Here is a 25,286-nt window from a genome sequence, read left to right on the forward strand (position 1 = left end):
GGGCCCATGGCGCCGCCCGCCGCCCGCCTCGCCCTGCTCTCCGCCGCCGCGCTCACGCTGGCGGCCCGGCCCGCGCCCAGCCCCGGCCTCGGCCCCGGACCCGGTGAGTGAGCGAGCCCCGGCGCCCGCCCTGCGCCGAGCTCGCCCGAGGGGCGACGCGGGCCGGCCCGCCTGGGGGGGGCCCAACCCGTAGCTCCCACCTCCCGGGACTCCTTCTCCCAGCCCCTCAGCGACGCCCCCCCCGGCCGGGGCGGTCCTAGCCCCAGGACCCGAGACTCCCCCTCAGGCCCCTCGGTGACGCCCCCCGGGCCGGGGCGCCCTGTCTGCCCCAGTACCTATTCTAGGGATCCCTTCGCCAAGCTCCTCAGAGACGCCTCCCGGGCTGGCAAGTCTCCCCGGCCTGAGGACCCGGGACCCCCTGCTCAAGTTCCTCAGCGTCTCCCCTCGGGCCGGGATGCCCCCTCTGCCCCAGCACCTCTGGGATCCCGCCCTGTCTCTCAGTGGCGTACCCTCCCTCGAGACGCTACACCCCCTCCCCAAGGGCCTCAGCGACACCCCCGGGCCAGGATTCCTTCGCGAGACCCGCGACGACGCCCCCCGCGTCCCCAGCCCTCGTGTGCCTCCCGGCTCAGGAGCGGGTGCGGAGGCGAGCGGAGCGGGCGCCCAGCCCCTCTGCCAGGTCCCCGGCTGCGCCCGCCTGCCCAGCACTGTACTTTCTGCCTCGCGAGGAGTCGAGTTGATTTGCCTGCCCTGCAAGAGGCAGGTCCGAGGCTCGGGACGACCCGCTGTACCCAGCCGGGACGCCCCCTCCTTACCTCCGGGGCCGCTTGAGCTTCCCCAAACTCAGGTGCGGGCCTAGCTTGGTGAGAGGAAGGAAGGGGTGATGGGAAACCTCCCCTACAGATCTTAGGGTGCTTATCCCGAGGGTGCAGTGCAGAGCCCCTTGTCCCAGGTAATCCTACACTTTAAACAGACACCCACTCCCAGGCCAAGGCTAAGGCCAGGGCTTCCCGAGGTGGGGCCCTGGACTAGGATGGAAGCGGGGACTTTGCTTAGCTTCCATCCACACCCTCCTTCGCAGAACTCTCTCCAAGTTGAAGAGCAGGCACGAGGGCGTTGTCTGGCCTGGTTACATTTCTCTGCAGGTTGTTTGGGTGTTGAGAGTTGGGCATTCGTGAAAGGGACGGGAAGGGTTCATTACAGGTTTGCCGTAGTAGGAAAACCGGCTAAGGGTTCTCCACCCAAAGTCGCAGACTGTGTTGCTGGAATGACAGGAGTTTGTTGCTGAAAGAAAACTCAGTTGCTTTGTTTACCTACCAGCTTGGATTATTAAAAAAAAAAAAAAAAAAAAAAAAAAGAAGGTTGGGGGGGAGGTGGTAGAACTTGGTATTGTCACTTACTGTGTGATTTTGGGCCATGACTCTGCTCTCAGAACCTCAGTTTCCTCATCTGTAAAGGAGAGATAATGAGAACTCCCTTTGCCTGATGTGGTAACACCCACATACAGAAGGCAGTCAATAAACATATTTTAATAATACTTTTTATAGTGCTTCACAGTTCACCAAGTGCTAGACACCTCATTTGCCCTGAGAATGCTATGAGCTTCCAGTCTGGCTGAGCCCTGTAAAAGGCAAAGCTTGGCTTTAGATCAATAGAAAGGGGTCTCCAAGTACTGTTAACTTTAGGCTCAGGAAGTGGTTTCTGAGTGATCGGCAGCTTTGTTGGGGGCTTCTGCAAAAACTGCTACAGAAGTTTGATCTCTTCTGCTATTTGCCGTATGAGAAGAATGAAGGAGGATCTTTCCGAGAGCCAGGATATGTCAACATAACTGTAACCTAGTAACCCCTTAGTTCCACTTTGCCATCTGTGTGTGGTCAGGATTTAATGTCCTCTATGGAGAGAGAGGTATGGGTGGAAATAAACTGGTTCCCCTTCTGGAAAGGGCAGAGTAGTAGCTCTGAAAAGCGTTAAGTGACTCAACTCCGCTTATGTTTGTTAGAAGGTGGCATCCTCTCCTCAGACATCCTTGCTTTGCTAGGAGGGGTCAAATGCAGCAGCTCTTAGGCAGTTTGAACCTGAAACCTTGGTGCGCTTTTATTTAGGAGTGTGAGTTAGAGATAAATAAATAACCATTGTGAGATGATTTATGAGAAGTGACCCAAGTTCCTGCTCCAGTAAGCCTCACCAGCTCTGTTTCCTACCATCTTGGCATACCAGGGCTTCTGTGCCCTGGTCAGGATTTTCCTCTTTAGTTCCAGAAGCAGTTTTAGGGAGATACCACATGGTCTTCAGCATCACATCCTGTCTCAAGCCTGCCTACTAGTTTCTTAAATCCTTGAGGATATGCCAAACTTGCCATTTTATATTTTTTGATACTGTAATTTTCTCTGAAATTTTGTGGATGGAAAAAATTATTTCAATACTTATATTCTGCACAATTTTGTAATATTTAAATTACTGGTGGTTTGCATTTTTGAATGCTGACTTTATAAAAACAGTTAGCTCATTCCCCATCAATGCTAGTTCTAATTACAGTGTATAACCAACCCCAAATGATCTCCCTTCTCCTCTCCATTCTTCCTTTGAGATTCTCTCCCTTCCTTCACAACTGATAAGGGCAGAAGTTGATGGTGGAATCTAGACTTTCCTTTCTAGGAGGAAGGTAGCCAGGGCCCTAGGGCTAATGAGCTCTCTGAAGTGGGCTCCCATTTGGAATTTACTGACCTGCAGGGGAGAGCCTAGAGGTAGGAAAAGTAGAGAAGGCTGGGCAGAATTGTGCTATCTCAGCCTTCCACCTAAGGCAAACTACCTGCTTGGCTGTTTCACTGCCTTTGGGGGCTGTCAGGTGTGCATCCACAGAGCTTCTCAACTCAGGTTACATTTGCTGGAATACCTTATGATGCTCATTCTCCTCTAAATCCTCATCTGGCATTCATCCTGTTAGCCAGTAGTATGTCTTGCTGTAGAACCTGTAAGTTCAGTGAACAGTGACTGCTTCATACAGTATAGAGCCCTGTCCCTCTTAAGGACTTCATTAATGTTAGTTTACCTGAATGCAACACAGGGGCTGATAGGAGTAAACAGGACTAACATGCTTTCATGTCGACTCATTATTTTTATGCTTTGAGTATTTTAAGAAACACAAACCTGTCAAAATTGACCTGATATCAAAGAACTCTGGTGTTTCTATGAAAATTTGTTTGGGCTCCTAGACAAAGATATTTCTGTGTTTGAGATATGCGGCGGTGTGCCTGGGTGGCTCAGTTGGTTGAATGTCCAACTCTTGATTTCAGCTCAAGTCATGATCTCATGGTTTGTTCGTGGGTTCAAGCCCCATATCAGGCTCCACGATGACAGTGCAGAGCCTGCTTGGGATTCTCTCTCTCTCTCTCTCTCTCTCTCTCTCTCAAAATAAATAAATAACTTAAAAAATAAAAATAAAGAAATTAATGTTTGAGATATGCAATGAGACCTTTTATAAATCTGAAAGCACAAAGAAGTTCCATTTAGGCTCACTACTAATAAGCAACAAGTTGGTGTACTTAATATAGACATTATTGATAATATCACTATTTAGCATAGTTAAAGCAACAGCAATAAATGATGAAGATAAAATATATTGTTTTAGATACCTTTACAATATACAGATTAGGGATTTTTGGTGATGGGCAATGTAACATCTTTAGTTTAGAATTTGGGGGCCTCTAATGCCATCTGAAGCTCTAGGTCAGATGTTAGCAGACATTTTTTTTTTATTTTAAAAAATGTTTTTATTTATTTTTGAGAGAGAGAGACTGACTGAGCACAAGCAGGGGTGGGGCAGAGAGACAGGGAGACACAGAATCCGAAGGAGGCTTCAGGCTCTGAGCTGTCAGCACAGAGCCCGACACAGGGCTTAAACTCGTGAACCATGAGATCATGACCTGAGCTGAAGTTGGAAGCTTAACTGACTGAGCCACCCAGGTGCTCCATTTTTTTTTTTTTTTTTCTTGAGAGAGAAAGAGCATGAATGAGCTGGGAAGACGGAGAGAGAGAGAGAATCCCAAGCACACTCCACACTTAGTGCAGAGCCTGATGCAGGGTGCAATCCTACAACCCTGAGATCTTGACCTGAGCCGAAATCAAGAGTCAGATGTTCAACCAACTGAGCCACCCAGGTGCCCCAGCAGACATTTTTTGTAGAGGGCAGTAAATAATTTGGGCTTTGTGGGCTCTGTACCGTCTCTGTTGAAATTACTCCACTCTGACTTTGTAGGGCAAAAGCAGCCATAGACAAATATAAATGAATGGGCATGGCTATATTCTAATAAAACTTTAGGGACACTGAAATTTGAAAATTTCATATAATTTTTATGTGTCACAAAATACTATTCATTTTTTTAAAAGGTTATTTATTTATTTTGGCGGGGGAGTGGGGAGAGTGCAGGAGCAGGTGAGTGACAAAGAGAGAGGGAAAGAGAATCTCGAGCAGGCGCGGCTTGAACTCACAAACCATGAGATCATGACCTGAGCCGGTGTCAAGAGTCGGTCGCTTAACCGAGCCACCCAGGTGCCCCCAGAATATCGTTCTTTTGATTGTTTTCAATCATTTAAAATTTTAAAAACCATTCTTAGCTCATGGGCTATACAAAGCCAGGGAGTGGGCCAGATTGGGCCCAAGGCTATACTTTGCTAAGTCCTACTCAAGGTCCATGTGTATTGATTTTTTTCCAGTGTTCACTGGTCTGGAAAGGTGAAAAGGAGGCTTGATTTTGGTGAAAAACATGAACCATTTTCCTTTTACTATTAACTAATTTTAAGAGACATACAGTAGAAATGATTAAAATGGTAAATTTTATGTATATTTAACCACAATTTTTTTAAAAAGCTACATGAGGGAAAGTTCATGCACATACATTTGGATCTTTAATAGTGCTTTAAAAAATGCTTTAAGAAGAAATTCAGTATGGTTCAGTGTGTGCTACATACAGAAAATAGTGTCTGCCTTGGAACTGGCCCATGTTTGTTCAACTATGCAGATGTTGCTTGGAGCAAACGGTTGAGAGATCTGTTTCTCAGAGGAAAGCCCAGGCAGCAGGTGGCACCAGCCTGAGACACAGAAAAACAGCCAGGAAAAAAAAAAAAAAAAAAAAAAAGAAGGAGAAGAGGAAGAAGAAAACAAACTTCTATCACTTTCCTAAACAATTGAATTTTATTTTCATGGTTCTGTCCTCATTTTTAAAGTGGCCTTTAAAACACAACAATGTGCTTAGCATGGCTGATTATTTTGTTTTAATTAAAACATTTTTGAAAAACAAAGTGAAGCATTCAAACATACCAAGTTGATTGTGTTTGTACTGTGGAACAGTTAATGCAAAACACTTGAGAGAGGCCGGAAGTTTGGATCTGTAGCTTTTGCCGAAGTTTTTGCCTCCTGAATTAGGACAACAGAGGAGGAAATGAATGTGTCCCATAGAAAACTACCTATGGAGGTTTTGAGGTGAGATCTCCCCAAGCCCCCTGATGCCACTTGGCAAGTTGGTTTCTGGCTGGCTCACTGTGCGGGGCCCCTGAGTGGGGCAGAACAATGACTGACATTCCTTCCATATTCAGTTTGACCTTGAGAGTCCAGCTGGAACCCGGATGTGTTAGTCCAGGACGAGCAGCCCTAGTTCACTCTGTTTTTCCCTCTCTCTGTGGTCTTTAGTATTGTCTTCTCAAGACGACAGTGGCTTCTTCTCCAGACCTCACCTCTGAGACATTATCCTGGATTCCGACTGAACAGAGAAAGGAGAGAGGCCATTGTAGAAATGTCAGAAGGGTGTTCATACTTCTCAAAAATAGCCACTATATAGAAGTTTGCTTCTCCTCCTCCAAGGAAATCCCCTGCTCCCTACTCCTCCCACCCGCTTTTAATCTTCTTTCTAGGAAAGCACCTTCCCTAGCCTGGACTCGGAACAGTTTTTTTGGTGTGTGTGTGTGTGTGTGTGTGTTTTATGATTTTATTTTTAAGTAACCTCTACACCCAACGTGGGGCTTGAACTTACAACCTTGAGATTCGAGTTGCATGCCCCACCAACTGAGCCAGCCAGGCACCCTGGCCTTGTAAGTTTGAAGACAAATGAAGTTGGGTGCTGGGAAGCATCTCTCACAGACAAAAGATTTTAGGCCATCTGACATGCAAGGTTGCCTTTATTCCTCTCAATTATAACAGGACCTTCTAGGGGCTGCTCCTCTGCTAGGCCCAGCCTCCAGTTTCTCTTGCCACTGATTTAATCCTTGGCAAGTTGCCAAAGCATTAAACTTTTATTGTTCAATTTACCACAAGGGCGGGCCCTGCTTCTAGTGGGCTGGGGAGCCTGCAGCGGCTTCCAAACCCCAGTGTCACACCACATTAGCAACTTCAGACTTTGAGGGCGGGATTTCTTTCAGTTTGGTTAGATTCTTGGTTAGAACCAGAGCAGTATACTCACACTCAAAGTTTGAAAGCTAGGAAATAGTAAAAACAGCATAAGCAACTTTTAAAGATGATCCAAAATGGTTGCAGCATCAGCATGTACAGCTCACTCTGCGTGGTTTCTTCATGACTTCCAAGCAGATAGGTTAAATGGCTGTCCGTGTTCCTTGGTGGCCTAAAGTTGCGTGAAAGCATGGCGACCAAGCAGTCCTCTTCTACGATGGTAGCGATCCTTAACCAGTGCCATCACAGTATGTAAATTACTTGCTGCTGTTCAATCTATAAAAATTCATCTTCAAAGATGATTATTGGGCTGGTAAAAATATTTTTAATAATGACCACAGAAGCCATATTTGTTTTTCTTTGATGTTCTTCCGAAGACTCTTCTGGTTTTAATCAGATTGTTCCCACATAAAATACAGTGGAAATCTACAATAATAAAATCCCTATTCCTATGTCTATGGGGAAATAAACAGGATGGGGACTGTCCTTTTAAGGGGCTTTCCCCTTCCCTTTCCCCAGACTCAAAGCCTCTATTACTGGTGGGTGTTTTGGCATCAGTTAAGGGCCTTCAATCCTTCCCTCCCTCCATGTTTTGCTCTTTCATTAAAGTGTTTCTGTTGTCTAATTATATCCTTTCAATCAAATTAGAGACTGCAGCATCTGGTGAGGGCCGTAACTGCCGCCATCTGCACCTCGTATATACAGGCCTTTTCAGCTGAGAATCACTCAACTTCCAAATGGCAGGAAGAGATTTGGAAAAAGTTTAGTTGGAAGGGAGGTTAACTTAAAAGGAACGTCTTCAAAGGCTGTGTACGACGCCCTGCTTGCTGTGATGTGCGCACTGCCATGCAGAGCTTCATTGGCTTGGCTCACCAAAGATTCTTCTCTAGCACTTGTGGCAGATGAGGGGTTTTTGATTGTCTTAGCTGAAATCACTAGGCCTCTCATCCTTATTACGGGCTTGAGGGCATCCAGGGCAAGCTGAGAATTTTTCCCTTGAGAAGAATCTTTTGTTATGTGACCACTGGTTAATGGATATGACACTTTCTGTTTATTTGACCATTTCTTCTAATTCAGTGGTTTCAACTGGAGGAGAGTTTGCCCCCAGGGGACATTTGGCAATATCTGGAAACATTTTTGATTGTCATAACTCAGGGTGGGGTGGGGCGGGGTAGAGTATGCTACTGGCATCTAGCGGGTGGAAGCCAGGGATGCTGCTAAAATGAACACCCTACAATGCACAGGACGGCCCCGCCAATGAATTATTTGACTCCAAATGTTAATAGTGCTAAGGTTGAGAAACCCCATCCTAATTGTGTTATTCTTTTGTCCTTCCCTTCACTGTGGCCTAGGAGGAGGCAACTCTGATCAACATTTTGTTGATTACTCTTAAGAAAGTAGATTCTTCGTTATCCATATCTGAGGTCCATATGCATTTCTGTGGACAGTGTTTTGGAAACCTAAATGGAGTAAGGTCATCTGAGATTCACCGTGTTTCTACTCTCTAGAGGAAGATCGCCAGATTAAATACAGGGCATTCAGTTAAATTTGAATGTCAGAGAAACAATGAATAATTTCTTTTGCATAAATCTGTCTTATACAGTATTTGGGAATACTTACCCTAAAAAAGTACTTTGATCAGTCGTTTATCTGCCATTCAAATTTAACTGGGCATCCTGTATTTTCATTTGCTGAATCTGGCAACCCTGCTATAGCTCTGTGAAACTTTATACCTTTGACTATGAAATCAATCTGTTGGTCACTGTCTACCCTTATTGCTGTGGCTGGCCTAGACATGACAGCTTCTGCTTGTGTTTGTTTATAAATTAGTGCTACACTGAGTCTTTCCTTCTGCCCAAAACTGTCTCCCTGGCTAGAGCTTCTGAAACTTGTCGCTTGAATCATATTTTTACCTCGGGACCAACTAACAAGTGCCTATCAAATGCCTATTGTTTGTATGCCCAGCATCTCTGACTAGGACTCAGGCCTGTGCCAATTCATAAAAGATGACCACTTTGTTGCTTTGGGTTTTATTTTAAAGATGTGCTCTAGGGCTGGGTGTTATATGTAAGTGAGGAATCACTACTCCTGAAATCAATGTCACACTCTATGTTAACTGACTAGAATTTAAATAAAATTTTGGAAAAGAAAAAAAAATAATAAAAAAGTTATGCTTTAGAGACATGCTGTGGACCTGCTCGTTAGCTCCCCACTCAAGAACTCTTATTTGACCATCCCATATCAACCAAGGGAAGCTGAATAGCCCATAGCCTGGCTTCCATGGAGCGTTGGCTGCCCTCCAGGACTCCATTATAGGGGAACTTTCTTGCCATCTGAAATTAAAAATAGGGCACAGGCAATACTGATGAAACTTGTCCAGAAGCTGGATTATATCAGTTTGTTTTATCTCCTTTTATACTGATTGAGAGCTTCAGACAGTGTGAAATAGGGTTGGTCGAGAGATGCGGAGGCGAAGTGGATTTGTGCCAGGTGTCTCCTGCTTAAAGCAAACTCAGAATATAAAATGTATGTTTTCATTACAAAGGCGGTTGATTATTCCCTATTACATGGCTTCACCATAGAGTTCCTTTAAATAGCAGATTCCTCTGGCTTAAATAGCAAGTATTTGATTTTCAAGTACTTGATTTTACCTAAACTTTCCTGGAACTTCTCATATTCTCATAAGTCATCGCGAGGTAAGTCATGATTCCTCACCAACTTATGGTGAGGAAACCAGGGCACTCAATATGTCTGTAATGCATTTTCCCCCCAGGTCCCCCATATACCTGCTTCCCTTATTCAGCTAACATTTGCCAGTCATGTTCTGAGGGGTCTGTACTTGTTGAAGATACGAAGATGAGATGCACAAGAAACTCACGGGCTAGTGGAAGCGGGACCAGGTGCTCCTTAAGCAATTACAGTTCAAGGTGATAAAGTCTGACCAGGCTGTGGGACTTGTTTTAGAGCTCCCAGTTTCTGTAGGAGTATAGTGCTATCTATTCTAGACATGACCTTTCAAATAGTGCTCCATCTTTTTATCTTGTTTTTGTTTCTTTTAAAGTTGATTTATAAGGCGCTAAGTTATTTTCCATCAGAGAACTGGATTTTGAATTTTATTTATTTTTTTTAAATTTTTTTTTTAATGTTTATTTATTTTTGAGACAGAGAGAGACAGAGCATGAATGGGGAGGGTCAGAGAGAGGGAGACACAGAATCTGAAACAGGCTCCAGGCTCCGAGCTGTCAGCAGAGAGCCCGACGCGGGGCTCGAACTCACGGACCGCGAGATCGTGACCTGAGCCGAAGTCGGACGCTTAACCGACTGAGCCACCCAGGCGCCCCTGGATTTTGAATTTTAAAACATCTTAAGATTTAAAATATCTTAAGCATAAGTGAAAACTAGTCTAGCATGAGATTTCATTTCAAGATTGAAGTAGATCCGTTTGTATTCAAAGATTAACTCAAGAGAGGTACACGATCACCAAAGCAATAGAATATGTGCTGGTAGCGTTGGCAGTAGAATCCATGGTTCATTCGTGAAGCTAAAGTTCTTCTGACGGTTGACTTCTGTCTGAATGAGTCCATTCCTTCACTGAGGGTTGGCTTCATCTCTCTGTGTATGTTATAGAGCTAGATTCTTTCTCAAAAACTATCTTTTGGTCTTCAATTTGATTATTGTATGCATTTTTAATATCCTAAATGATAAATACAAATTCCTTGAGCACTGTGTATTCATGGTGACTGTTCCTGGCAGAAACACAAGTCCTTCACAGTGGCAACTGTGGCACATTTTCCAGTGGGCCCTGCCTGGGTAGGAGTAGAGCATATTCAAGATGAGAGCCAGATGGGAAAAGAGTGGTACCCAACCAGCACTGCATTCTGGGTTGTTTTCCAAAGTTTTATACAACAAATAATAAGGACTCCCCTCTGAAGTGTTTTCCTGGGTCTTCTGAACTTGAACCTCTGGTCCTATGCTTATGGTAGGTTCAATTTTCTTGGAATAGTCTTTTAAACAATTAAATATTTCATCTGTTAATAAAGATGAAGAAACCGGAGATTCAAATAGAAGACCTCAAGCGCCCTTCCAAAAGTATAAATTCTTTAGTTAAAATAACTTTGAGAGGCATGACTTTTTCTTCCATTACTGTTTTTAAGGACACTGTTTCCTTGAATAAAAAGAAAGATCTAAAACATTTTTGAATAAAAAGCTACTGATAACTTTAAGAACATTAGAGTGATTTTTTTTTTAGAGTGATTGTTTTTATGGTAATTCCACTTTGGTCAAAAGTATAGCTTGTTCTGTGATCATTTCAACTGTTAATACATAGCCCAAGAACATGATCTGTGAATGTCGATCTTAATTTTAGATGACTGAATTTACAGCTGATTGAGTTTGTTTACAGCTCTTAAAAAGAAACTAAGGTAGATTAATTATAAAAAACAACATGTGTTCAAGGTATCCTTTAACAAATTTTGATTATGGGAAATTGAGAACACATGCAAACATAGACGAATGTAAGGAAATCCCATATATCCATATCCCGGCTTCGGTGAGTATCAACCATGGCCAGTATTATTTCATTTGTACTGGCTTCGTCTCCCCAACTAGATTATTTTGTAACAAATCTCAGATATATCATCTCATCCATAAGTATTTCAATAAGTATCTCCAAATGATAAGAACTCTTGGGGCACCTGGGTGGCTCAGTTGGTTAAGCGTCTGACTTGGGCTCAGGTCATGATCTTGTGAGTTTGAGCCCCATGTCGGGCTCTGTGCTGACAGTTCAGAGCCTGGAGCCTGGAGCCTGCTTCGGATTCTGTGTCTCCCTCTCTTCTGCCCCTCCCCCACCCCCTCCCTCCCTCCCTCTCTCTCTCTCTCTCTCCTTCAAAACTAAATAAACATTGAAAAAAACCACACATAACTATTGACTTCAGCTCAGGTCATGATCTGTCAGGAGATCGAACCCTGCATCAGATTCTCTCTCTCTCCTTTCTGTCTCTCAAATAAATGAATAAATAAATAAATAATTAAAATTCTTTTAAAAAAACACAGTACCATTACCATCATCATACTTAGAAAAACTAACAATTCCTTAATATCATCAAATACCCTGTTAGTAATCAATGTTCCAATTCCCCTGGTTGTCTCTTGGGTTGTTTTACTGTTCAACTCAGGATCTAAGCATGGTACAGTTAGGTGATATGACAAGAGTTTCTATTAACCTATAGGATTCCCTCTTTCTCTTTTTTCCTTGTTATTTATTTATTGAAGATGTAGTTTTGTTTAAACAAAAAGGATGCTTAATGCTTAAGTACCTCTCTGATAGATTCAGGGCCCACATGGGAGTTGAATTTTGTTTTGTTTGTTTTGTTTTGTTTTTTACCATAGAATTGTCACTTCCATTAGAGAAACATGTAGAATTAGAGGGTCTGATTTATTTTATTTTTATAAGATTTTTAAACATTTTTTAAAGACTTTATTTATTTTTTATTAAATTTTTAAAAAATGTTTTATTTATTTTTTTGAGAAAGAGAGAGAGAGAGAGGCAGAGAGAGAGGGAGATGCAGAATCCAAAGCAGGCTTCAGGCTCTGAGCTGTCAGCACAGAGCCCAGTGCAGGACTCGAAGTCACAAAGTCGGATGCTTAACCAACTGAGCCACCCAGGTGCCCCTGAAGATTTTATTTTTAAGTAACCTCCACACCCAATGTGGGACTCGAATTTACAACCCTGAGATCAAGAGTTGCATGCTCTCCTGACCGAGACAGCCAGGTGTCCCAGATTAAAAAATTTTGTTCACATTTTTAGTTTATTTTTGAGAGAGAGAGTATGTGTGTGTGTGTGTGAATGGGTGTGGGGCAGAGAGAGAGGGAGACACAGAATCTGAAGCAGGCTCCAGGCTCTGAGCTGTGGGCACAGAGCCTGACTTGGGGCTCGAACTCATAGACTGTGAGATCATGACCTGAACTGAAGTTAATGCTCAACCAACTGAGCCACCCAGGTGCCCAGGTGTCCCAGATTTAGAGAGTTTTAAGCTTGGAAGAGATTTTGAGCCATCAACACTCAAATCATCCCAGACTTTTGAACATCATCCCAGACTTTTGAACTTCATCATCCCAGACTTTTGAACTTCAGTTTCATTATGATAGAGTTTTGATATTTGAGTTAAGAGTGAGAAGGGCCATTGAGACTGTCTCAAAACCCATTGTTTCACGGGTGAAGAAACAGAGGTCTCAAGTGTCCAGGTGATTTGCTCAAACCACACAGTGTCAGCTGGTTATCTGGTATGCTTTCCTCTTTATTCCAGTGATTTCCCATATGTACTATGTATACGGAAAATTATCCTGTCTCTAGTCTAGATCTGATAACCTGCCTCCATATGATCGTGGGAACCACTGCTCTTAGCTCAGCCATGTCAGGGTAGGAAAATGTTGGAAATCACTGCCTTCCCACAGTCATGTGTCTCTTTACCTCAGGGTTCTGCATAGCTGAAATAAACATTCCTATAGCACTTCTGAGTGTGTGCAAAAATCCGTTTTTCCCAAGAGCATGCGCTTTGAAGATGTATCCACAAATTCCCACTGGATACCGATCTGTACCAGAAACCCAGCAGAGTAGGTGTATTGAGCAGACATTTGGCAACACTGTTGTATTGCTCTCTAAATGGGAGCTTTTTCCACCTCAGCCTTGTATTTCTAGAATTCTACCCACTTAACCAAATTTTAGAGATATCTTTGAAGGAACAGAAGATATTCCCATTGGAAAATGTTTTCTGCTGTCTTATTTTAAGACATAAAATAATTGAATTTAGTGTTTATTGACTCATGTTGATTCCAAACTCGGTCAAACTCAGCTGAATTCTTCCAACATAGGATCACTAGAGATGCTGAGTGGTCCTACATAGAACAGACATTTAACTTTGATGGATTAAAAACAGTGACTCCCATAAATATCATGGATAGAGATCCAACTAGTAATTTTACCAGAAAACTAGGAATATTCTGGACTCAATATGAGAAAAATTTTCTATTTCTCAATAGTATGGCTTCAGACAAATAGTGTAATTAGCAATGACCTAGTTATAGAGCCTCATTGAGAACACAATCTTCAACTTTATTAAATCTCGTCAAAGAATAGAATGTCTTTTAGATTAACTGCTGTTTTCCTGCCTCTATCTCATATATGTCAAGTTTTAATTATTTTAAAAGAACATCTCATGGTTTTGAACATGAACTTTAAAAATGCTGTACATATACAAGCTGGCAGAGTTCAGTTGGCTGGGACTTTATTAACTTGGCATTTTCCTCGTTTATAATACATACAGATATTGAGTTATAGGATTCATTAGAACATATAAATAAAGATGTGTTTCATCACACAGTTGAAATTTTGATTAAGAAAAATCTATTTGTGGGGCACCTGGGTGCCTCAGTCAATTAAACTCTTGATTTTGGCTCAGGTCATGATCTCATAGTTCCCAAGATCAAGCCCTATGTCCAGGTCTGTGCTGACAGCATGGAGCTTGCTTGGGATTCTGTGTCTCTCCCTCTCTCTGTGCCTCTCCCCTGCTTGTGCTCATGCATTCTCTTTCTTTCTCTTCAAATAAACATTAAAAAAATCTATTTGCTACATTATACCTTTTTTTAATCTTTTTTTTAAGTTTATTTATTTTGAGGGGGGGGAAGGGGCAGAGAGAAGAGGGAAGGAGAGAATCCCAAGCAGGCTCCTTGCTGTCAGTGCAGAGCCCAATGTGGGGCTCAAACTCATGAATCATGAGATTGTGACCTAAGCTGAAATCAAGAGTACGACGCTTAACCTACTGAGCCACCCAGGTGCCCCTTTTCTTACCTCTTATTCTTTTTTTTTTTTTTTTTATGTTTTATTTTTAAGAGAGACACAGATTGTGAGCAGGGGAGAGAGACAGAGACACAGACTCCAAAGTAGGCTCCAGACTCTGAGCCCAGAGCCCAGCACAGAGCCCAATGAGGGGCCTGAAACCATGAGCTGTGAGATCATGATCTAAGCCCAAGTTGGATGTGTAACCTCCTGAGCCACCCAGGTGCCCTATTTTTTTTTAATTAAAAAAAAAGTGTTCATTTTGTGGGGCACCTGGGTGGCTCAGTTGGTTAAGTGTCCAACTCTTGGTTTCAGCTCAGGTCATGATCTCACAGTTTGGTGGGGTTCAAGCCCCACATTGGGCTATGTGCTAATAGCACAGAGCCTGCTTGGCATTCTCTCTCTCCTTCTCTCTCTCTCCTTCTCTCTGCCCCTCCCCCACTGTCTCTCTCAAAAAATAAATAAACATTTAAAAAAAACTTTTTTTTTAATGTTTATTTTTTATTTATTTTGAGAGAGAGAGAGAGAGGTAGAGGACATGCACAAGTGGGAGAGGGGCAGAGAGAGAGGGAAAGAGAGAATCCCAAGCAGGTTCTGCACTGTCAGCACAGAGCCCAACACAGGGCTCAATCTCATGACCTGAGCTTTTTATCTCTTATTCATTGAATGTTTGGATTCAACACAGGACTCACATCACATATATTTTCTATGCTGATGGCAGCCTGATAACATTAAACAGAATTATAATAGGATGATGTTCCTCTCATGTTATATTGCCTTGCATAGGTAATTAATATAGGTTATTATTATTATTATTAATTATTATTATTATTATTTTAAACAGACTTCATGCCCAGCATGGAGCCCAATGTGGGGTTTGAACTCAAACTGACATCAAGACCCGAGCTCAGGGCCCCCTGGGTGGCTCAGTCGGTTGAGCATCAGGCTCTTGATTTTGGCTAAAGTCATGATCCCAGGGTCACATTCTAGTCTGCTTAAGATTCTCTCTCTCCCCCCTTCTGCCTCTCTCCCCCACCCATGCTCTCTCTCTCTTTAAAAAAAAAAAAGACCTGAGCTGTGAGTTGAATGCTTAACCAACTGAGCCACCAGGCATCCCTATAAATAATTATTTTTCTGGACCAGAATGAAATATGTGATCATCATGGTCTCAAATTTATAATAAAATTTGATTATTTAAAAAAACTTTATAATTATGTTGTAATAACTTATCGGATACCTACTGTGTGCTAGACATTTTACTTGTACGTCCTCTAATTCTTCCAGCTGCCCTGAGCCCTAATCCCCCATTTTACAAGTGAGGAAACTGAGGCTCAAAGTGTTTAGCTGAGTGCCTGTAGCTTGTAAACCATAGGCTGAAGTCTGGCATCAGACCCTAATGTATGATTTCCATACCATACCACATTGTTAATAGAAAGTTTATGTGCAGAATGGTATTTGATTTAAACTATTTCATAACCCTTGAAATTAAATATTCAAGCCTATAAATTTCTGTGTGTGTGTGTGTGTGTGTGTGTGTGTGTGTGTGTGTGTGTGTATTCTGTAGATATCACTTATTTCAGGGTACTTAGAGTTAATGGAACTTGGGGCTGCATAGAAGGGCTTCAGGAATTCCATGAACACTTCTGAAATTGTCAATGTTGTATATGTAGTATTTGTCTATGGAGCGGGTCCCCATCTTTCAAGGATTCCCCAAGAGGTAGACTGAGAACTGTAATGTGGAAAATATTTTGGGGGGAGTATTTCTATGTCTTCTACAGCTCATGCCTGTCAATTATTGAAATCTCCAAGTACTTTTTACATATACCATGTGAATATGTGAGATCCTATGGATTTTGAGGTATAAAAATCAAAGTTTAGAATGTATATGGCATCAGGTCTTCTCGTTATGCCCAACACTTCAAAATTCCAGGCATAACAAACAATAACAGCTTTATGGGAGAAGGCTCCAGTTTGCTTTAATTAGCAGTGAAGGAGTACTGAGCTCTCAACCAAACGTGGGGCCTTGCCCACAGATCTTACTATCACTTCATAGCATAGCAGGTCCTACAGAAAATAGCCAGTTGCCACAAAATCATTCGCTCAAGATTCTCAGCCAAGGATTTGATCATCCTCATGTGATTCCACTTATCTCAAGGAAATTTCAATAAAATTAGCATCTCCAATTTTTCAAATAAATGTCATATGCCATACTTTGGAGGATTTTGATGACAGGGGAAAAGATAAGGAATTAGCAACTTAGAAAAGTGGAATTAATGCTCTGGGTGCTTTGATGCCAGCCTTATGGAGGAAGTTTTCTGCTGTATTACTAAATTTCTGTCAGGCTTATGTTTCACATCAGGCCTATTTCCATTCAATCCCCAACACAAAATATTTGGAGTTTTCTGGTGGAGAGATCGAGTCAAACAGATGAATTCTGTGAGGTGATTGGGATCTAGCCAGAGAAGATGAGGAAATGAGGTTTCCTCTGTTCAGTCTGTTATTCCTTCCCTCTCAAATCACCTTCTTCCTTGACTTCTGAGACCCACACACTTTCTTAGCTTTTCTCCACCTCTCAGGCTGCACTTTCTCACTCATCAGCGCCAGGCCCTCCTCTTTCCAAGCCTGAAATGTTGCAGGACCCCAGGGCTCGGCCCAAATATCTTCTGTCTCCACACACAGTAATCCTGTTCCCTCCACGCATCCATGCTGTTACTGCCACATTTCTAGCCCCATCCTCGCTCGGCCTCTTTCCTCAGCTCCAGGCTCACTGAGCCATCTGCTTACTGTATATCTCCACCCAGACTCAACTGATCCACAGCCAAACCCTGGGTTCCACCCAAGGTACTCTGCCCTTCTTGGGTCCTCCCCATTGTAGGAAATGACTTCTCCATTCAGGCCCCCATCCTTGGAGTTATACCCCACTCCTCTTTCTCTCAGACCCTGTATTCAAACCCCAGCAAATACCTTTGGCTTTGCCTTCAAAGTACATCCAGAATCTGGCCACTTCTTACCACCTTTCGGCTGCCAGCCTGTCTTTCTGCTGTAACCACCTGACTAATGTTTCCTGGCTGAGTTCCTACCTCTCCAAAGTTCTTCCCCCACCCAGCAGCTAGACAGTTGCATTAAAAGGTAAATCAGATCATGTCATTTCTCTACTCAGAACCCTCCGCTGGCTTCCCCCCTCACTTAGAACAAAGGCCAAAATCTGATTCATATAAGGCTCGAGACCTTGTGTGTCCTGGCCTTACCTGCCTGCTTTCCTCCTCTTCACTTCCCACCCACTCACCCTAATCCAGGTTAAAGGAGCTGCCTTGAGTTCCCATACCTGCCCAGCATGTCAGGGGCCTGCAGGGGTCTTCTCTTTGCTGTGCCCACCATCAGTAACGATCTTCCCACATTGTTTACATGGTTCTGTTTCCTCCTTTTGACCAATGCCTCCTCCACTCCAGGCCTTTTCTGGCCCAACCTCTCTAAGAGAGAACCCCCACCATTCGGTCTCCATCCCCTTACTCCATTTTTCCTTATAGCCCTCCTCACTACCTGATGTGAATTTGACTAGTTTTTCATGAACGTGGCTCCCCTGTGTGTGGACGGGTGTGCACAGGCTCTGTGACTGCACAGTGTTCCCCAGTGTAGCCCCAGTGCTGTGAACAGTGTCAGACACATAGTAGGTACTAAATAAGTATTTGTTGAATGGATTGATTAATGATATCCTAGACATGAGATCTCTCACCATTGTTCATTCCCTTTCACTGAGTGCATAAATATACAGCTGTGATATGCATAAATATCATGTGATATTTTATTTTTTTATTGGCTTAAGCCATTTCTTGCTTATCTAGCCAAAGCTTATATCAGTTTCAAGCAGTAGAAATTAAGGGAGGAGGGGTCCTCCTTCCTTACCCACTCTGATGTTCTGATGAAATCAAGATGTGATATCACCTTAATCCAGAATACTCAAGTTTGTTCTTCTTGGTTTTTTTCCCACAATTGATATGCACTGGGCAAATCTGTGTGTGTGTGTGGGTTGGGGGGGGAATCATAAAATGTGGTACACTGCCTCCGTTTCCCTAATGTAACTGAGAATAAGATTAGGTCTAGGAGAAACAGACTGAAGCAAACAAGCCTGCACTTTGCCATTCCTTCTCTCAGATGCCACCTCATCCCCATTCATGTGGACTGACAGATGTGGAGAGGTGCCACATTCTTTTGTGTTACAAATCAAGTCATCTGAGCCTCTGGGAACGCTGACCCCACCATCCTGCAGGTTGCTGTCTATTGCTAAGGCCTTCCAATGGTTGGCCTGCCTTTCTGGCTCCTGGGCCACTCCTCAACCACTTGTGGTAGGAGTAAAAGATGTATTAGCACATTGCAATTAAAATTCTAGCAATTGACAAAAGATTGGCTTGATGCTCTTGGAATCATCCAGTCTAGTGGTTCCCAAGCCAAATTACTTAACAGAAGCACCTAGGCAGCTTTTTAGAAATACAAATTCCCAGGTCCCATTCTAACCCTGGGGTTGGGATAGGGTTTGATGTACACACACGCGCGCACACACACACACACACACACACACACAGTCCCTCTTTCCCTGTCTAGCAGATTATACATATTCCTAGTGGTAATAAATGCTATGAAGCAAATGGACAAATAGCAGAAAACAAGGAGTGGAGATGGGGGGGACAGGTTTTCTGAGGTAACATTTAGTCTGCGCTGGGAGGTGTTAAGGGAAGAACATTTTGGGCAGGAAATAGCATGGTACGTTTACAGAATTAAAAGCAAACCAATATGGCAGGAGCACAGCAAGTGACTAGAAGAGCTCGGAGTACAGTGAGAGGGAAGGCCTGGGGCCACATCACTGAGGCTTTGCAGGCAAAGATGAAGGGTTTGGGTTTTGTTTCCAGTGCTCACATTTTCCTGGGCACTTTGAGCACCTGTGTGGAGAATGGATTGCAGGAATACAGAAGCGGAAGCTGTGAGTCCTGAACGAGGCTGTGCTGTCCTCTGATGGTGAAGGGCCTAAGGGGTGGCACCCCAGATGGAGAGGAGAGGGCACTTTCAGGGTGTATATTTAAGAAAGTCAACAGGATTTGGTGATGAATGGGAAGTGGGGTGAGGGGGAGGATAGAGAAAACAAGGATGGCCTGAGGGGGCTCCAGTAGAGGCCTTGTAGGGGGTGGTTGAGTGCCCCAGTTGCCCCATCTTGTAAAGTAGGATATTGAGGGACCTCCCCACAGGGTTGGTGGGGAGTTGATATTTGTAAAGCACTTAGAGCAGAGCTTGGCACACAGTAAAACACTATGTAAGCATTAGTGGTGCTGTGGATGACGGTGATTCGTCCAAGGTCGCACAGCTGGCCAACAGCAGGTCCAGGACAAGAAGCCAGGGCTTAGGCTCTCGGTTTAGTGTATTTTATGCCACACTGAACTGTCTTCTTCAATTACCTTTGAACATTTGTTTTGTTTTTAATGTTTATTTATTTTTGAGAGAGAGAGCAGAAGCAGAGGAGGGGCAGAGAGAGAGGGAGAGAATCCAAAGCAGGCTCTGTGCTGTCAGTGCAAAGCCTGACACGGGGCTTGAATCCACCAACCATGGGATCATGACCTCAGCCAAAGTCGGACGCTCAACCAACTGAGTCACCAAGGCACCCCTACCTGATGAGTCGCCCTTACCGTAATATATGAATGTCACGCCAAACGTGATAAATTGTTATGACGTTCTGTACGGCCTGGGATTCCAGGTTATTTTGCCTGTCCATAAAACCATGCTATTCCAGACAAGACACAGAGCCCAGATAGTAGGAGGAAGGGGATACAGGCAGAGAGATGGTCTGTGGATAGATTTTAAATATAAAAAGAAGTATCTTCTAGGGGTGCCTGAGTGGCTCAGTCAGTTGAGTGTCTGACTTTGGCTCAGGTCATGATCTTGCAGTCTGTGAGTTCAAGTCCCATGTTGGGCTCTGTGCTGACAGCTCAGAGCCTGGAGCCTGCTTCGGATTCCGTGTTGCCCTCTCTCTCTGTCCCTCCCCCACTTGTGCTCTGTCTGTCTCTCTCTAAAAAAAATAAATAAACATTAAAAATAAAATAAAAAAGCATCTTCTAGAATGTAGATGTGCTCATGTTGTTCACGTGCTTAGACTGAAGTAGGCGCATGCACTTCACCAGGAGGCAGCACTAAGAGCCCTTCATACCGGAAGTTATAGGTCAGTGCCTGCCAGGGGAAGGAAAGAAAGACAGCTGAGAATGTCAGTGTAACTCCCCCAGATCGTCAGGTTCCTGGTGAAACATCTTCAAGAAGTGTTTGAAGTACTTCTATCTGTCAGTTTCAACTAAATTAATTTTTAAAAATTGCTCTTTATACTGTGCCTTTCCCATGAATCTCTGTGAATTTAATGCATGCAATATGTGGGGGGAAATCCTATCAGCCTCAGTTCCCATCCCCCCCAAAGTCTGAGAAGCAGATTTTAGAAGCACATGGTTGCACCTGCAAGGATTTTGTCATTTTATTAACTGGACCTGAGACGATGTTCAGTGTGTCTTGTAGGGAGGAATTTCAGAAAGAGGTGAGAGAAAAATGCCAACTTGGCCTCTGCTCGCTCCCTCCTGTTGACTGTTCTGTTGCATCTCTATCTCAAACAGCATGGGGAGGACTGTTCTTCATTACCAGGGAATGTGAGTCATTCCCAGACTTGTGTGATTGGGATTCCAAAGCGTTGCTGTATCCGATGGTCTTATTAAATCCAAGTGTCAGTGCAGCCTTTCAGACTGTAGGGGAGAGCTCAGTTACAGCTGGTGACCTGGTTCTAGTTACCACACAGAGACACTGGCGAGACCAGTGACCCCCTCCGAGCACCCAGAATTCCTTGTGATGGCTGTTGCCAACGGTTCCCAGATTTGGGGGTTTCCTGGTTCACTTCATGGGCTTCAATACATTTCACCTCCATGTTTATATCCTAGTTGGGATCTGTATACTTTAGGGGAAAAGTATCTGTAAAGTGTCTGTAGACAAGCTATTGCCAAGACTAGCCTAGCATTTGGAGGGGACTGCATTTCAGATTTACTCAGCCCTAGCGATGTTAACTTCATGGTGTCCAGGATCTAGCAAGACACTATCCATTTCCAGCTGGGTCCAAACAAAACAAATAAAACATCAACCAGAGAGGGAGGAAACTGTGGATGTTGCCAGAAAATTAGTTTGCTCTGTCTTTTCTTTCTCCTAGAATGTTTCACAGCCAATGGTGCAGATTATAGGGGAACGCAGAATTGGACGGCACTGCAAGGCGGGAAGCCATGCCTGTTCTGGAACGAGACTTTCCAGCATCCATACAACACTCTGAAATACCCCAATGGGGAGGGGGGCCTAGGCGAGCATAACTATTGCAGGTAAGATGGGGCCACAGAGTGCTTTAAAAAAAAAAAAAATCTTTGGCCTTCTTTTCCAGTCCCTTCCAGCCTAGCTCACAGCTATGGAAAGTTTCTTTGTCTCGTTTTGGTTAATTCAGAAGGCCTTTCTTATTACTCTTTTAAAAATCCTCTTTTTGGGGCACCTGGGTGGCTCATTCAGTTGGGCATCTGACTTCAGTTCAGGTCGTGATGTCACAGGTTTGTGAGTTTGAGCCCCACATCAGGCTCGCTGCTGTCAGCCTGGCAGCGCAGAGCCCCCTTAGGATCCTCTGTCCTCCTCTCTCTGCCCTTCCCCCATTTCCACTCTCCCCAAAATAAATAAATACTAAAAAAAAAAATCTTCCTCCCACACCTTGCATGTGTATATGCACACGTGCACGTGTGCATATGCGTGCGTGTGCACACACACACACACACACACATGCACACCACAGTCTACTACTCCTTTTTTTTTTTTTCTTTTTTTTTTTTAACGTTTATTTATTTTTGAGACAGAGAGAGACAGAGCATGAACGGGGGAGGGTCAGAGAGGGAGACACAGAATCTGAAACAGGCTCCAGGCTCTGAGCTGTCAGCACAGAGCCCGACGCGGGGCTCGAACTCACGGACCGCGAGATCATGACCTGAGCCGAAGTCGGCCGCTTAACCGACTGAGCCACCCAGGCGCCCCTCTACTACTCTTTTCAACCTCAGTTGCTTTGATACTGGTTTTCAGAGCTCTGCTTTCCCATCTGATTACTTACAGGTCTCTTGGGAAGGGATTTCTTAGTTGGCCCTACCACCAGTGGACAATACATAGATAGCCAAACTTCTTAAGCTGCTGTGAATGTGGTGGTCAGGCAGAACACCGTGTGTGGCCCAAACTTTCTGCTTCTGAGCAAAGGAAGCTGTCCTACATTATCTACCCTCTGCCAGCCCAGGATAACCTTGCTCTGGGAACAGCTATAGCCATCAGATCTGTGCTGTTTCCTTCCTTTCCATAGACTAAGGTGTTTCTTTGGTCTTAACCTTCTGTCTGACTCTGGCAGGGTCTCTTCACCTGAGATCCAAGGTGCTTCAAATGTGTACTTGCAGTTTTCTGCAGAGATGATCCATGACTTAGATCAGAATCTGGATCAGATTCTCAAAATTATCAGTGATCCCAAACAAGTTAAAAATCACTGGTCTATAGGGACAAGAGTAAAGAAAGCACAGAGCCCTATGTGGGGCTCAAACTCACGAACCGTGACATCATGACCTGAGCTGAAGTAGGACGCTTAACCTATTGAGCCACCCAGGCAGCCCAAGAGCAAAGAAAGATTCTAAGCACTTTTGGTTACAACTACATTTGAACGATTTATACTCAAGATCCTGATAATGTGACTCATGGTTCAACACTGTGTAGAATTTAGTTATTATTAGGACAGGTGCAAAGGCAGCCTGTTGAGCCATCAGGACAGGGGGAAATGATCACTGAGTGACTCTTTGAGCCACACACTGTGTCCCTGCTTCTACCAATACGTTGGAATCTCAACCATGGCACTGTCAACCCAGCTCAGCCGACATATTCACACCTGCATTGCATGGGCCACACTGTTTACCTTCTGCTCTCCCTACGTACCTTTGCTAACACTCCAGGACCCTTGTGGATGTCTTGACGTCTGAGGCCTGTCATCCTGGTCATGCCTGTGCCTTCAGGTCTTTCTTTCACCTCTGCTCTAATTTGTACCAACTGGCCATTTCCCTACAGTTGCTGTTGCATTATTTCTTAGTTGTTATTATAAAAATATTAAAAGCTCCCCCCCACACACAAAATTCTCAGAACTACAGATACATGTTTAAGTAAAGCCCCTGTTTTACATCTTTCCCCTGAAATCCTCAGCAAGCCCCATCTCCCAGAGGTAACAATCTGTGGTACTTCGCATTTTGCTATCTATTGCATTTTATCATTAAAGTTACATACGCTCATCAAGTCATTCTTTTACATTTTATTTTCAAAGTTATACATATTCATTAGAATTTTTGCATAATTAAAAAAAATAACCCCACTCCATTTCTGGTTTATTTCCTTCCCTTGCTTTTGCTATTCATAGAAATAGTTGGGTTGGGTTGGGAAGAGTATTTAGGAAGGGAAACCAGTGTCGGGTTTTGTTGTTGTTTTTATTTATTTATTTATTTATTTATTTATTTATTTAAAAAAAATTTTTTTTAACATTTATTTATTTTTGAAACAGAGAGAGACAGAGCATGAACGGGGGAGGGTCAGAGAGAAGGAGACACAGAATCTGAAACAGGCTCCAGGCTCTGAGCTGTCAGCACAGAGCCTGACGCGGGGCTCAAACTCACGGACCCTGAAATCATGACCTGAGCCGAAGTCGGCCACTCAACCGACTGAGCCACCCAGGCGCCCCTTGTTGTTGTTTTTCCATTGTTACTTATACTCTCGTTCTGAAGTGTCTCTTGGGCTACTGGTTTATGCTGTTATTCTGTTGCTTTCTGTCAATATGTCTTCTCAGAAGAGGTCCTGGGTTTAAGTCTGACTTTGAGGTAAATTTTAAATTTCCAAAAAGGTTTGATTTATATGAAAAAAAAAAAAAAAAGAGTCTTTTGTCATAGATTAGCACCTGGCCCTACATAGGCTCCCAGAAGTGCACAGTAGTTATCCATTGTGAGAGTAAGGGGGGAACCACCCTCTTCCTGGCCCTGGCCAGCTGCAGCCTCTCCTTTGATTTGATGGAATGTACCAGACCTGAACTACCAGTTTTTACTTCAGAAGAAAGGAAGGCTCTGAAATGTTGATTATCATCACATCGGAGGGTCCAGGGCTTTTGTTTTAGCACTGCAGCGAAGTCCAGGATGAATTTGCTTATTCTTTATTAAGCTATTCTGATGCTTTTCAGAATGGTTTTTGACATTGATAATAAACAGTTGTTTTCAAAGGTCTCTACCAAATAGTACATCAAAGCTGGACACTGAATAGAGGGAGGAAGATGACAGTGAAATACTGTTTAAAGAAGGGCTTTGTACAAGTTCTCCTGCTTTGATTTCTCGGCTGATATCCGACACCATGTTTGTCTTGTGCTCTGGTGCCAGACCCGTCGCAGTTGAGATGTCTGCGAGATGGCGAGTGATGGGAATGCACTTCTCCAGGCTCGACGGCTCTGGATTAGAGGGGAAGCAGAGGGACCGGGAAGAGCAGAGTTGGCGCTGGCACCTGCCCTTGGGCACAGAAAATAAAAGGACCCTTTGTGCTTCAGGGCGGCTTATCTTCTGGACCACACAATAGGCTTATCCCTCTCAGGCCTGATTGGGGTGGCTCCTAAGCTCCTGGCTGCAGGGTCTCTGTGCCCATTTCCGGCCTAACTGGAGTGTCAGGTTTCCAGTGTTCTGAGTTGCGAGAAAGGGAGCTCAGAAAGCAGTGGGGAGAAGGCAGGGCTTTTCTGCGTGCCTGGTAACCCTGTCATTTTGGGGTCTGTTTCAGCAGTGTAGCCCATATTGTCAGGGCATCCTTGACTTGAAAAGACCTTTGAGGGCATTTAGAAATGTGAAATAAACCTTTTAAAAATATCACTGCTGTATCAGAAGTTGGTACCAGAATCACAGGATTGCATGTTCTGCCTGATGGCTTAGC

The 25,286-nt window shown here is 43.8% G+C and overlaps 1 protein-coding gene across 1 annotated transcript in view; it reads left to right on the forward strand.

Moving 5' to 3' along the window:
* The first annotated feature begins 6 nt into the window (after window positions 1-6).
* Window positions 7-25,286, forward strand: part of KREMEN1 (kringle containing transmembrane protein 1) — a 72,683-nt gene continuing 47,403 nt past the window's right edge. Inside the window, exons 1-2 of the mRNA XM_049618968.1 lie at window positions 7-103; window positions 21,493-21,655. Coding sequence (XP_049474925.1) covers window positions 7-103; window positions 21,493-21,655 — 260 coding nt within the window. The remainder of the gene's footprint in view (window positions 104-21,492; window positions 21,656-25,286) is intronic.

Source organism: Panthera uncia, assembly GCF_023721935.1.
Source record: "Panthera uncia isolate 11264 chromosome D3 unlocalized genomic scaffold, Puncia_PCG_1.0 HiC_scaffold_8, whole genome shotgun sequence".
NCBI classification, from domain to species: Eukaryota; Metazoa; Chordata; class Mammalia; order Carnivora; family Felidae; genus Panthera; species Panthera uncia.